This window comes from Hevea brasiliensis, chromosome 2, assembly GCF_030052815.1.
Source record: "Hevea brasiliensis isolate MT/VB/25A 57/8 chromosome 2, ASM3005281v1, whole genome shotgun sequence".
NCBI classification, from domain to species: Eukaryota; Viridiplantae; Streptophyta; class Magnoliopsida; order Malpighiales; family Euphorbiaceae; genus Hevea; species Hevea brasiliensis.
Window position 1 is genome coordinate 116,769,305 of NC_079494.1, and position 15,730 is coordinate 116,785,034.

The 15,730-nt window shown below is 31.9% G+C and overlaps 2 protein-coding genes across 2 annotated transcripts; both read left to right on the forward strand.

Moving 5' to 3' along the window:
• The first annotated feature begins 233 nt into the window (after nt 1–233).
• On the forward strand, nt 234–2,654 carry LOC131170705 (uncharacterized). Its single transcript, XM_058130412.1, has 2 exons — nt 234–327; nt 1,894–2,654. Exon 2 carries the CDS (start codon nt 1,969–1,971, stop codon nt 2,575–2,577), a length of 609 nt encoding a protein of 202 aa, XP_057986395.1. The 5' UTR covers nt 234–327; nt 1,894–1,968; the 3' UTR covers nt 2,578–2,654.
• A 4,827-nt stretch (nt 2,655–7,481) lies between these two features.
• On the forward strand, nt 7,482–9,450 carry LOC110644591 (probable inactive patatin-like protein 9). The gene is made up of 2 exons (XM_021797450.2): nt 7,482–8,709; nt 8,961–9,450. Exons 1-2 carry the CDS (start codon nt 7,774–7,776, stop codon nt 9,186–9,188), a joined length of 1,164 nt encoding a protein of 387 aa, XP_021653142.2. The 5' UTR covers nt 7,482–7,773; the 3' UTR covers nt 9,189–9,450.
• The last annotated feature ends 6,280 nt before the right edge of the window (nt 9,451–15,730 follow it).

The window sequence follows — 15,730 nt, forward strand, 5'->3', positions numbered from 1 at the left end:
GTAATTTTACAAGCTCTTTGGTTAAAGAATAAAACTTTGTTTTTGTCCATTCAAAACTGAGTTACACAAAAGCATCAAAAGTACAGCTTTTCAGAATCTGTGTTTTGTGAAAGACCGCATAGCAGTTTTGATATTTTGTGTTCTCAAAAATACCCTTGAAAACCTAGAGATATTATACTCATGCCACTATAAAGAATCATCTTTCTCACTTCAGAACAAAGGAGAGGAAAAAACAGGAAGGAGAGGAGAGAAAACATAAACACAAATATCACAGTATTATCAATTCCACAGTACCCAGTTGTTGATCGCAGTCCTCCATTTACTAAGGTGCAAAATTTCTTTACCCTTACTTCCATTACTTTTCCTTTGCTTTTAATATTTCAATTAATTCCACCCAAATCAAACCCTAACTAATTTTTGCTTTCCCATATTACTCTATTCTGTTCTCACTTTTATTTATGCTAATTTTTTTCCTTCTTATTTGGGTTGGAGCAACCCGAATAATCATTTTTTCATATGTTTTTACTTTTTCTTTTCATTTTTTTCCTCAAAAGAAATTTCTCCGATTTGCACTTTTGTACTTCTATGAAACCCAAATCTTGAAAATCTAATTTAAAAATGAATATTTTAGAGATTGTGAAATTGGTTTCCAACTTTTTGCATTTGTTTAGTAATAGTTTAGGGACCCAGATTATGAAATATTGTGAAATTGATTTTCAAATTTCTACATTTGTTTAGTAATAGTTTTAAGGACCTAGAATGAAAATATTGTGAAAATTGTGTCCAAACTTTGCTAATGCTATTGGATGCACTATTGTCAATAGACCCAATACTTCATTGAAGGAAGGGTATGTGGACATGGAATTCTGTTTTTTTTTTTTTTCTTTTCTTTTCTATTGTATTGGAACTCTGTATTTACTTGATCCCTCACTTGGATTATGTTGAGTTCAATTGGTTATTCATATGATATTTTGTGAAGTAGTTTCAATTAACTATGATCAATGATAATAATGCACTTGTTGGTTTCAATTTTAGCATCACCTTGTGCTTGGATTAATTTCTCAAATCATTAAGGAAACATCACAAGGATTTTGCCGTAACTTTGAATTTGATGATAAATTTTTGATATTATCCATAGAGTTTGAAATTTTATGCACTTAAAAAGCTAATAATTTTTTAATTTTAAAATTAAGTTCTTCTACTTTGTTAAATAAAAATTGTGGATTATGTCTTTACAGTTCTATGTCTTCATCATGGGCTGCACAATCAAGTCAACGGGAAAAATGTATTCTTTTTTTAATTCAACTATTATTAAAAAAATACTATTTCTGCGTACATAATATTAATTTATCAAAGATATATTTACTTATTTTGATATGCTTTAGCATGATAATTTATAGTATTAATTTAATAATTTTTAGTTATAAAAGAAATGGGAAAGCAGAAACAAAATCCGTCAACTCAATCAAATGAAAATAAATCTGCTAAGGTAAAATGGTAACCAGAGACATTGAAAAATTTTATTTATATTTGTGTACGAGCTATTCAAAAAGGATTTCGACCTGGGTCTCATTTATCTAAGGAATGATGGAAATTTGTACTTACTGCTTTCCATAATAAAACTGGATTGAATTATGATAAGGTTCAATTAAAAAATAAGTGGGATTGGATGAAAAAAGAATGGAGACTTTTTCGAGATTTGACAAGCAAAGAGACTGGCCTAGGATGGGATGTTAAGAAAAATACAATGTCTGCATCAGATGATTGGTGGGAGGAAAAAATTAAGGTTAGTTTGTATTTCTAGCTATATGGGTCTCATGTTGGTCCATGTTTTCATACATTCAATTATCTTTGTTTATGCATTCGATTTCTTTTTTTTTTTTTTAAATGTAGGCTAAACCATTGTTTGAAAAGTTTCGAAATCAAGGGATACCAACAAGATTGCTTGAAAAATATGACATCTTATTTATGGATACTGTAGCCACTGGAGAGCATGCTTGGGCTCCATCCATTGGTGTGTTGTTAGATGATGATGATGATGGTCTAGGTGATAATATTGAGAAAGCACATAGCGAGGATGCTATTCGATTGGAAGGAACTGGTGACTCTGAGGAGGAATCTAATTTTCTTAAGGACTTGAATCAAATAGTTAACAATGAAATTCAAGGCACCCAAAGGATGCGCAATGATAGCCCAACAACAAAACAAATTCAAGGTAAAAAAGGTAAAAGGGTAGACATGTCAAGCAAGCAAGGTAAAAAGGATAAAAAGGCAAACAAAATGAAGACGCAATCTAGTGGTTCGGCTAAGTTATCAGAACAAATTGATAGACTGGTTGCAACGGTTGAGAGTAGAGGTACTATTACTTATAAGAGGAATGATTTACCTGGATGTACCATACCTGAAGTATATGAGCAGCTAAATGCCTTGCCGGAAATTGAGAAAGGAAATGAGCTCTGGTTGTTTGCTACTGAATTTTTAGAAATAAAGTCAAAAAGAGGGATGTTTACTTCTATTAAAAAACCTGAAGCGAGATTAACTTGGTTGAAGCATCATCAAGCTAAGGCTAAAATGTAAAATTTAATTGTTCACTATATAGAACTACTTTGTATTATATAGAATAAACTTTTATGCTGTGTACTTTGTATTATGTGAGATGTGTTTAATTTTTTAATATATATGTTATTTTAATTATATTAAGTTGGCTTGCATATTAGTAATAATATATTTATGATGTTCTTTCTAGATATGGATATTGATGTGCAAATTAATAATAATGATAAAGAGGAGGAAGCATTGAATGCTCTTGATGATGATGATGAAACTTGGCAACTAGTAATAGCAACTGCGGGTGCTATTACTGAATATTTTTATAAATATATATATAAAGAGCCTTGCATGGTTTCTTACCAAACAGGTTTGAAATGGTTATTGGAGGTATTACAAAGCCATCAAGATTGTTGTGTTAATATGTTTAGGGTGGACAAAGATATAATGATACAATTATGTTTCGATTGGAAAGTAAATACGGGTTGAAATCATCAAGAAGGATGTCTGTGATGGAAAAAGTTGCAATATTTCTATACACTCTTGCCCTTAAAGCTTCAAATAGGCATGCACGAGAAAGATTTCAACATTCTGGTGAAACAATTAGTCGAGTTTTTAGGCAAGTATTAAATGTTATCTGTTTGATGTCAATGGATATAATAAAGCCTATAGATTATGAGTTCAGTGACACACCACCAGAGATTTTAAATAATAGAAGATACATGCCTCATTTTAAGGTAATGTGTTTTTATCTCAATCATTTTTTCAAAAATATTTCAACTTAAAATAATTTGTATCTGATTAGTTTATACACTCTCTATAGGATTGTATCGGTACAATTGATGGTACACATGTGCAAGCGAGTATTGCTCCAGGAGAGCAAATTCCATACATTGGGAGAAAGGGAATTCTGACACAAAATATTATGGCTGCTTGTAGTTTTAATATGCAGTTTACATTTGTGTGGGCAAGATGGGAATGAACAACGCACGATGCAAGATTTTTCTTAGCAACTATTAATGATCCGGTTATTAAATTTCTAAAACCCCTTGAAGGTATTTTATAAGAAACCTCAATTTTTAAGGAAATTTTTTTTATTATGCATATTATTTTAACTGTAAAATATTGTTGATGAATTCTAGAAAAATATTATTTGGTTGACGCTGAATATCCAAATATGAAGGATTATCTTAAACCTTATAAAGATACGAGATATCATTTACCATATTTTAGACGTGGTCAACCACTATCAGGACAAGAAGAAATTTTTAATCGTGCACATTCTTCATTGCGAAGTATAATTGAAAGGACATTTAGGGTGTAGAAGAATATATGACATATTTTGGATAATATGCCTGCCTACCCTTTTAAAGTACAAATGAAAATTTTTATTGCTTCAATGGTTCTGCATAATTATATCAGAAAGAGGGCAAGAGGTGATAGAGTTTTTCAGATATTTGATAGTAATCCTGAATATGTGCCTTCAACACCTTGGCTGATGTCGAAGGTATTCCAATTGATAGTCAGAGAGACAATGAATCATCGTATATAAATATCATTCGCGATAAAATTGCAAGTAGTTTAATGACATGTAGAAAGTAACTGTAATAAATATTTATGCTTTTTAATCAAGTAGATGACATATTAGTTTTGCTAATTATTTTGCAAAATATTAGTGAAAGATTTTATTGATGTTTATTAAAATTTAAATAATAATAATTTTTTTTAAAATAAAATACATTTTATTATATAATTTAAAAAAATAATAGGAATAAAATAAATGATTAATTGTTAATAAAATTAAAATAATATATTTATAGTTAGTCCTTTTTGGTAATTTAGCCTCTAACATCAATTTAAACAGTAATTTTAACCAAACACATAACAAAAAACTTTTTTTGATTAACAACAGTTTTCTATTTTATTACCAAACAAGTAAACTACTTTTTCATAACAGCAGTTTCATAACAGAATACAATGACAATGCCAAACAGACTCTAAGGGGGTGTTTGGTTTACATTTAGTGTGCGGTGATATGATAAAACACAAAAAAAAAAATAAATTGTGTTTGACAAAAAAAAAAAAAAAATAGATGATGATGGGATGGGCATATGATTATGATTCAATTTTTATCATCATCTCTATTTTTAGGATTTTATTTTTTATTTTGACCATATTATCCTTTTTTATTTAACTTAAAATTAATATTATTAATATTTTTATTTTTTTATTTGTAATTTTAATATTTTAATTAACGTATTTCAACTTTGTTTAAATATTTTTTATTAATAACATAAAATATAAAATATTTATTTATATCCAAAAACTTAAAATTAATTATAAATTTTTCTATTAACAATAATAATTATTTTATTATTTTATCTATATTTTTAAAATTATTTAATTATCTTAAAAAAATAATTATTTTCTTATTTCAATAATAAAATAAATGATATAATATAAAAGATTAATAATTATATATTTATTTAAATAATATAATATATTAATTTAATAATTATATATTTAATTTAATAATAAAATAAATAATATAATGTAATAAATTTATAATTTTATATTTATTTAAATAATAAAATAAATTATATACAATATACCCTTATTAGTCATTTCACATATTAACAGCAACAACTAAATAAAATTTTACCAAACACTTAATAGCAACAACAGAATACAATGGAAAACAGATCCTAAATTCTTAACTCTGCCACAACTGTTGGTGACAATGGACTCTCGCTCGACTTGTGGACTACAGCAAGTGGGCTGCTGGTATATATGACGTTTTACGTTTATGGTTGGTAACACTTTCGGTGAGTTTCTGCACTTATCTTCTCTCTTTTTTCTTGGTCTCAATAGTTGTTGAACATCTTTATACATGAAAGTCAAAGATGCAGAGAGAAATGGAACATCAACAAAACAGAGAGATTGAAAAGAAGTATCTTCTGTGTGTATTTCAGTTACAATTGGTAGGTTTGTATACTGTACAAACACAAGGGAAAATCTTGACTAGCTGTTACACTAATTTTGCATTACAAATAGCCTAAAATCTTGCCACAATCAACTGCCATAGTCTAATCCTATGATGTCTCCGCTAACAGTACATGGATATACTACAACCCCGTCTACCACATGATTTGCAAGTGTTGTGGCAGAGTGCTGCCTGAGAAATGTATCTACGCATTAGGGTGATTATCAGCAGATAGTAGTTAAACCACTCAATTGGCTATTAGTGCTTAGGATGTACAAATTGAAGTTAAATATCAATTTTAATTAATTATAGAATTTCGCATAGATAAGCAGTAACTTTGTCATGGATTAAAAAAAAAATGCTGCCATGAATTCTCAAGTAGTTTCTCTTTGAGAAGCAGTAACTTATAACATAGGAAGGGTGAGGTTGATGGTCTAACGACAACAGCTTTCACGTTCAAATTAGTGTATAGTTTAGAAATAAAAGGTTTAAATAGTAGCAGTGATCACCATTTTATAATGTCTCTTTATAGTGGTTAAAAGTTATTTTAGGTAATGAGCTATTAATCTCAAATAGTTTGCGCATTACGAGAATGTGGCTCATTGATTTTGGCCGCAAGAATCTTTCAATGGTTAAGTCAATATTTTATGAACTCTGCGATTTTGAGCAGTCATATGGGCACGAGATTCAAGTCTCTTCAAATGGGGTCGAGCCGAGCCAAGGTTCCAATTGGGTCTCTGAAGATCCAAGTAACTTTGTTCAGTTTTGATGAGAGTTATATCAAGAAACATCATTTTCTGAAGCAGAAAACTGTTGGCCTCCCAAAGAAATATGAAAATCAAGTCTGGAAATGAGGCACTTGTCTGGAAACGAAGACTGCATTCCCATTGAAAATCTAGAAATTTTTTTTTTTTTTTTTCTGCCCTAAAGGATTTCACAATTGCTAACCAGTAACCACGTCGTAATTATAAGGTGCAAAGGCTGTGAATCTAATGATCCAAACCTTTATTGGGCTTCAATGTAGGCTCTTTCTTGAAGTTTGACCACAAACAACTTATTAGTTGGGCTACTCAACACAGGCAGTCCAGGCTGCGTCCATTGTATCGTGATCGTACTCCAATTTTTACAGCAATAACCTAAAAATGTCTGACTAAAGTAAAACGAAAGCATGTATGCAATTGAATATGTTTGAAGAAAGCTTATTGTTATGGTTAGTGTATGAATAACAAAAGAGGGGAAAAAAAATTATGAGATTATTGAATACTCTAACCTAAAAGAAGTCCGATTCCTATTTCCTATGGTCATAATGGTGATTCAGGTGGCCACGTTATTATGGTGTCTTCCTCGCTGATCCTGTCCTTCATATTCATAATGGTACAAAAACAATTGTTACGCAAATTTTTTTTACTCGATCTGTCTCCCTGAATGAAAAATTACGCCTTTCTATACTTGTGACAGATAGTGCCTCTCTGTCCATTTCATCATTGTTCCAGATAACGACCATACGCCTTCAATTTTTACATTACTTTTAAGCCATTGTTTTTATTTTTGTCTTATTTTCTGTTTTCCTACCCAACCAAATTAACCCATCATTATCACCGATTTCCATTTGATTTTCTGGTTTTTCATTTTTTTTTCTTTTCCTTTTTTCTTAGAAAAAAAAAGGAAATCTAACTAAAACCACTCGAGGAAGGCGATGCCGACTCCCCACGTGCAGGCGAACACGGTTGAAGCGAGGGCGATAGCCGAGCCGAGTAAAAAGCCGAGGTTGCCGCTTCCTGTTACCTGATAACGACACGTGCAGTTGCACGTGCATACAGTCTACACACGTAAGAATCTGACTATAGAAAAGTAAACTAAAACTAAAATCCCCAGTAAAAAAATAATAATTTAAAAAAAAAAAAAGCCAGCGACAGGAGGATTCGGAAGCAAGAACTCGACTATAAAACAACCCTCCTCTATCACACACCTCCTCACTCCCGGTTTTAACTCTTAGCCCCACACACAGAGAGTAACAGAAACACTAGCTACCACTGTACAGTGAAGGTAGAAGAGAAGGGAAGAGAGATTTGATGAGGTTGGGAGGGAAGGGCTTTAGTTGAAGAGAGTAAAAGAGCGGGCATTCTGCAGCAATTAATGCCTTTCAGCAAGAAAGCGTGAGATAGACCATTCACTCCTTTTCACGGATATATAACTTTTAACGCATTTAGAGCGACGCCTACATTGCAGTTTTCGCAATTCAAATGGAGCTTAGCAAAGTAACGCTGGAGATCTTTTCCAAGCTTGAGCAGAAGTGGTTATCCCACTGTGAGAATGCCAAGAAAACGCGGGTGCTCAGCATTGACGGCGGTGGAACTACCGGTATTGTCGCCGGTGCTTCTCTTATTCACCTCGAGGACCAGATCCGCCTCAAAATCGGTGACCCTCAGGCTCGAATCGCTGATTTTTTTGACATCATCGCCGGCACTGGCATCGGTGCTCTCCTTGCTGCCATGCTGGCCGCTGATGACGGCTCTGGCCGTCCTCTTTTCACTGCCAGAGACGCGGTAGCATTCCTATCAGAGGAAAAATCGGAGCTCTTTAAGGTCAAGCTCCGTAGTTTCCTCCGCCGACGCAGAAGATTCTCCGGTAAGAGCATAGACAAGGCTTTAAAGGAAGCATTCAGGCGAGATGACGGAAAGATCTTGACCTTAAAGGACACGTGTAAGCCTCTTCTCATTCCTTGCTTTGACCTCAACAGCTCTGCTCCCTTCGTTTTCTCCAGAGCAGATGCGTCAGAGTCACCGAGTTTCAACTTCGATCTCTGGAAAGTCTGCCGTGCCACGCTAGCCACGCCAAGCCTTTTCAAGCCGTTTAACTTGACGTCCGTCGACGGGAAGACCTCTTGCTGCGCCATTGATGGTGGCCTAGTGATGAACAACCCGACTGCTGCGGCAGTTACACACGTGCTCCACAACAAGCGAGATTTCCCATCAGTCAACGGAGTAGAGGATCTGTTGGTTCTATCCTTGGGTAATGGTCCATTGAATGGATCGTTAAGTAGGAGGAATCACCGGCATAACGTGGAGTGCTCCACTTCGTCCGTTGTGGATATTGTGCTTGATGGAGTTTCGGAGACTATAGACCAAATGTTGGGGAACGCTTTTTGTTGGAACCGTTCAGACTACGTCAGAATCCAGGTATGCTCAATTTTGATTGGATATCGAGGTTTTGTTTGGTTGCTTAGAAAACTGAGTTCAAGGAAAACAATATTGTTTTCCATTGCCAACACTACACTAAAATGTGATCGCTAAAACTCTTAACATAAAGAATACGGAAGCAAGAATTTGTTGTTTTACTCCCTTTTTCTCGATAGCCAAACAGGGTTTCTGGTTTCTATTTTTATTTTTTTAGTTACCGGATAGTGATTGACGGCGTGAAACGTTTGTAGGCAAATGGATTGACGAGCGATGGACTGATGGGCCCGAGTGTGGAAGAGGAGGTGTTGAAGGAGAGAGGAGTGGAGTCCTTACCGTTTGGCGGGAAGCGGCTATTGACGGAGACGAACGGACAAATAATCGAGAGCTTCGCTCAATGCCTTGTTGCTTCAGGAAGGAGTAGCTTGCCACCTAGTCCTTGCAAGGATTCCGCCGTTAGCCCTCTAGCCAACGGCTGTTAGTTAGTTTTGGCTACCCTTCCCATGTTGTTTTTTTTTTTTTTTTTTGGCAGCCAATCTCGGGTTTTCTTTAACTATCTGTGTTTGGAGTAAAATGGGTAGTAGCTAATAATTACCTGTTTAGACCATCCATCCCATCTCTATCTCTCTGTGGTAAAAAATTGATTAGGTGTGTTCCTTTGACTGAGGACAAATTGATTAGTTGAAAAAGCAACGTAAAGTTAATTAATTAAATATTCGTCATTGTCATTGATCCACGTAAGAATGGGTATTATGGAGATTTGTCTTTTGTGTTTGAACTGTCAGCTACTATGCGAATCCAACATAAAAATATTGCCTTACGCTTATAATTATAAATTGGATTTTTGTGTATTTTAAAAAGAGCTAAAAAGGTCACTTCTTGTGACTGGCAGCCATTTCCCTCCAACAAACACTTCGTCACGAATTGCATTTGCATGCAATTTCAGAGAATAATAAAAAGCCAAAAATATGAAATGTCTTGTATGACCCGAATATTCTTCCGTTGTTTCCCAAACAAAAGAAAAAAAGAACATCCCTAGCTAAAATCTTTCGATTTAACAAATTTCCAATATCTTTCCGTTGTATAAAAATTTTTAATTTTAACCAATCTCCATTTGTCCATTAATTTAATTTAAATAAGAAAATTTAATTTCTAAGTCTTTTAATGTCGAAGCAAACCAATTCAGTAGGGGAGTTGAGATTTGACTGAGGTTGAAAGTTCTTCTAACTGTAACTGGTGCGCCTTAATTGTCAAAATAACCGTAAAATAAGGAGAAGGAGTTTAATGCTTTTCAACGAGAAGAAAATTGCGCACAAAGAAGTGGTAAAATATAAGAAAAGTGATGGTAGTTAGTTAGTTTCTTAAAATCAAACGGTAAATAAGTACACACAAGGGACCCTCAAGGATATGTATCGATATGATATTGTATAATTAAGCCGTAGCATTGAATGAATAATATTTGGCCAAACGGAAAATGTTATTGTATGGTAACCCATCACCCCTTCTCTATTGTTAATTATAGTTTTGGGGTTGTATAGGGAAAACGAGATCAAAATCCGTTATTAGGTGCTAGAAGGGGACCATAGCGTTTTCGTTTTCAATTTCCAAGTCCATTCCTTACAATAAATGCAAGAGGCAAAAAGGATTTTTCTTTTTTAAAATAAAATTTTGATTTCCATCCTTTTTCATATTTGCATAAACTTATTGTACTAAAATTTTACGTTTTAAATTATTGAATAATTATACAATGTCTGGCAATTGGTTGGTGAAAATGAACTTGTCTTGTACCAGTTAATAAGACAAAGCCATTGCTTTGCTTGCATTAAAAATGGTCCCTATATATGTAACATTTTTTTATTTTTATTTTTTGCTTTGCTTCTCTCCAACTTAATTTAATTTATGGCATTCCTTTACATATTTGTTAGGTGGAACATATAAATAGGTATTCATGTATCTTAATTTAATTGGGTCACTAATAAGACAAGATTTAGAGCTTATAGTCTTAAACCAAGTGTTGTTTTCAGCTGCTGAGAAAAAGGGGGCCAAGACTAGCTTAATTAGCCAACCTGGTTGATGTGGACTTGGTGCTGGCATGAATTAACAAAATAATGGCTTTTTCCTATAGAGATCTAAACAGCGCAATTACTTTGGCTTTAATGGAAAATTTTAGATTAAGTGAATTGGGGAAATTGAACTGTTAAGTTAGGGACCGCACAGCACATTCCATTTTTAGCACTGTATTTTTGTGGAAGCAAATTTGCACAGACGATGAACACATTTATAGAGGGCTGAGGGGGGAGAGGGAGAGGGGGGACCTCAATTACCCTAATCCCCACTCCCCCTCCTAATTAATTTGCCAATAAGTTTATTGATATTAAAATCCCTAAAAGTTGTACCTATGTGCGAGTGTCAAGTAATCAACTAACGTTACTATAATTAGGTAACTCAAATATAGGTCTGAACTATTTCATTCTTTACTATATGACTAAGTAATTCAAATATAGATCTGAGCTACCCTATCCTTTACTCGATACTTAGTTCGACCGAGTAACTCAGACAAGCCACATCAAGATAAAGTAATCTTGAGAAATACATAGTAAGTTCAGTTTCAGTGTCCATAGGATTTCAATGTAAGTTAGACTTCAAGTCACATGCTAATACCAATTTCTATTCTTAATAGGAATCAACCTATATAAAGGGTCAACAAGTATGCTTATCTTCATTTGATTTAACACAATCGATATTTTCTTGTGTTGTATTGCGGATCCAAAACCTGCATAATTGAGAGTAAAATCATTTATTATTAATATTAAATTCATCTGATGGTAACAAGACACCGAGTGATGCCAATAGTGTTAAATTTATGATTCATGAAGCAGTTTGATGCAATTGATGAGAATCCCATGTTTAATCCCAGTAGATTTCTTTCATATTGCAATACAATAACTTATAGGAAGTTCAATCATAATTTAATTACTTGCTGCATTAATTTAATTCCATTTTCTTCAACTATATGCCTTTAATTCTTTTCATTTTGTTTTTATAAAATGATAGGATCTTAATCATTTTGTTCTATTTAAATAAAATTTGCTATTACTTAATATATTAAAAAAGTTACTATTATAAAAATTAAATAATTAAACACTTAGAAGATAGAGAGCCTATTTAATTATTCTTTTAAATTAATTGAATAAATTAAAGAGTAAAATAAAACAAAAAAATATAAAAATTAATTTTATTAAAATATTTATAAATAGAAATTAAAAAAAAAATAATTGGTAAAAGAAGGGGTGGGAAAATGTTGAAGGCTTAAAGCTAGCTAGGCAGCTCAAATTCGGCCGAGCGGTCGGCTCTAGAAGGTCTCCGCAGTGAAACAACCTGAGTCGGACAAGACAGGGAAGTGGGTCAAGTCTCAGGGTGTTGATCCTACCCCGTAATCCTATCAACAATTAAATCTTCTTTATTTTCAATAATTTATATATTGTTAAATAATTAATATATTTTGATTAATTAAACCTCATTTATGTAATAAGCAAAGTACGTATTTTATCTTTTCCTTTTTTTTTATTGGCTAAATAATTTTCTTTTAATATTATTTCTGAAGTTGTCATATTTTAATTTATAATAATATATTTATAAAATCAAAATTTTTGTCCCTTTTTATTTATTTTTAATTATAAATGCAGGCAGAAAAGCAAAAGCATCACTTTTTATTGTTTAAAAATAGTGTATGGTTTGTTTGCAAGTGGTTAAGGTGCTCCCCCACCCCAATGCCCTTTACGTATAAGTGTATAATTGAGTAGCCTATCCCTTAATCATAGAACTATAAAATTATAAGCTTTTGTGTGGCCCTCTTATTCTTTGCCCACCATTCCTGCAATAACTCTCTATATATTATCTATTATGCTCAGAGTTCATCTTTATCAGTAATTAGTTTTAAGTACAATTAATGCATCACTAAAACTTCAAATATAATGGATAAATTTTAATAACTGTTATTGAACTTATATAATTGTAACACTGCAGTCATTTAACTTTAAAATGTAATATAAAACCTCATAAACTTTTAAATTTTACATAATAAAATCTCTCTGACTTTCAATTACTGATTTTTCAGTTAGAAACTAATGTGAATAGCTCCCGCATAGCACTTAGTTAATATTTCTCTCTCCTCTCTTATGCAAAGTATAAAATTATTCTATTTATGCATGAAAAATTATTCTGTCTATAAAGAGAAGAATGATTCAATTTACACATGACTTGAGAGACAAAAGAGAAATACTGACTAAGTTTCATGCTGAAACTGTTTAAGTCAGCGTCTAACTGAAAAACTGGTAATTGGAGGTTATAGGGATTTTACTGTACAAAATTTGAAAGTTGATGAGGTTTTATATTACATTTTTATGTTGAGGGACTGTAATGTTACAACTAGATAAGTTCAAGGATAGTTATCAAAATTTATCCCAAATATAACATCTAAGCAAATCTTGTGCAGTGGTGAATGTATATTAGACCTCATGAATTAGTCGAACATATGGAGTTAGCAGTTTAAAGATAATCTTACTTTACACATCTAGCTCCCAATGAGGATTAGTATCCTATGAGTAGTAAAATAAAAACAAGAGATACCCTAGTGAAAGGGGAATTTCTCCCCACTTTCTTAAGTCATGTAGCTCATTAATGGGGAGAAATGTCACTTACGTAAATCCATTAGGGTTAGGATCAAGCTCTTAATTTGCATAATAATACTGCAAAGAATCTTTCAAAACCAAAAGTGAAAAAAACCGAACTATTCCCATTTTGAGTAAAATGTGAAAACTAAAAGAAAAGAAAGGGCACAACTATAGTAAAAGCTAAACTGCATACCCTAAAGAAGCTCAAAAGCTTTTACTTGTTTACCACTTTACCATCATTAAAAGATTTAATGAGCAATAATAAGGGTTTTAAAGATTGAAAAGCTTGTTGAAGTAGGATCTCTTTTATCTCTTATCAGGCTTTCCTTCACATATTGCTTTCCTATATATCAATGTTTATTTTGAGGAATGTCTTCTTTATTTTATTCTTTTACTAAAGTTGATTCTCTTGTTTCATCAAGATGAAACATGATAATCTATCTTTACCCATATGCCTTCCACCACCATCATGTCAAAGAAAATGTTTAATCTCTCTAACTTAATTAGCTTGCTAATTAAGATTTATATTTACAACATTTTTATTCAAAATCATAAATAAAATGTGGTATTGATTGAAGTATACTAATGAATAATAAAGATGGATGAAGTAAAGTGAAGGGGAGTGAGGAATATTGAGAGTGAGCTCTTGTATGTGGTTGGTGGGCATTAATGGTAGCTTCTGAGCCAATTAACTATTTGATGATGATCATATATAGTGTGTAATTACAACCCAATTGTTGATTAATACCCAAGTTAATATGAGAAAATAGAGGAGTGGTGTAAGGTTGAAGTGATAATATTTGGTGGGGTAGTCAAGAACAGGCATTAAATTAAGACCCAAGTTATATATTATGCTTTTCAATGGTCACCATTACCACCAAACCAAGTATTGAGCCTCCTTTTATTAATAATCAAATAAAATGTCTCTTTTTATTGTATGAAAATTTGTCTTAATAAACTTTCAAAAGATATAGATTTAGGGGCATAGTGGAAGAATATTTAGTGCTAATTAAATACCAAGGTGATTATGGACTAGTTTATAATGCATGCTTGTGGCAAAGTTTATATAGTTTAAAATATTTTTTTCGTTAATAGTATGATTAATAGAGGTTTAATGTTCCCATACTATGAATATGAAATATATAATAGAGATATAAAATTATTCTTAGAGTTATTACCTATAAATTTAAGTTTTTAACTTCAATAATTTATTGATAAAATATCAGAATCTCTCAGCCCATAGGTCCACTATTCAAATATTGGCCACACACATTTATTAGCAGGATATTTTAATATAAAATAAAATGAATTTGTATTTATTCACGTCTTATACTCTTGGCAGTTAAAATTTAAAAAAAAAAAATAATAAATATAAAATTTTTCTTACCTAAATTTGATTAATTATTGACATAAAATATAAGGTATATCATGGGATTCATCTATTAAATACATAGGTCTCATATATTTATTTATTAAATTTATAATAAAATAAATTTATGCAAGAATTTCCCAATGAACATAACCAATTGATCAGATAATATTATTTTAGGCTAAAGATTCATTATTGGCATAAAATATAAGGTATATCATGGGACTCACCTATCAAATACATAGGTCTCATATATTTATTTATTAAATTTATAATAAAATAAGTTTATGCAAGAATTTCCCAATGAACATAACCAATTGATCAGATAATATTATTTTAGGCTAAAGCTGTAATAAAATTTTCTTCATTAATTAATTTAGAATATGGAAGATTATTAGGGCTCACATTCCTCTGAATGATTTTGTCATTTTTTAAAATATTGGTCATCAAGCATATATAACAAATATGTGAATGTGAACATCTAATTAATTAGTTCTATAAATTAAAAAAAAAAAGTTTCCTAATTAACCTGATCTACAATGAAAGAATCAAAATTGACATTCTATAATAAATTTTAGGACTGAAACTAGTACTAATGGAGTTATGGGGCAACCACCATGTTTAAATGATCAGGTATTGATGCAGTATCATCATCACTTGCTACTACTAAAAAAAAGGAAAACCATCTGCCAATGATCTTTCCCCAAATCAGGTTTGCACTGCAATTGCATTATAACCAGCTGAGAATAGTGTTAATTATTATCAGAATCCAACTAAGCATCGATCCATCAATATATCCTACTTATAACTGGATATCTGCATATACCCTTTTTTTTTTTACTTGTTCTTGCAAGAATAAAAGGTCAATCTATGTGAAGAATAATGTCTTCAAATCTGAAAATCAACTCAACTCGAGTGGCTTAGATGAATTCACTTATCCTACCAATAATGTGGAAGCTAATTAGTTAGGTATATGTCTTCT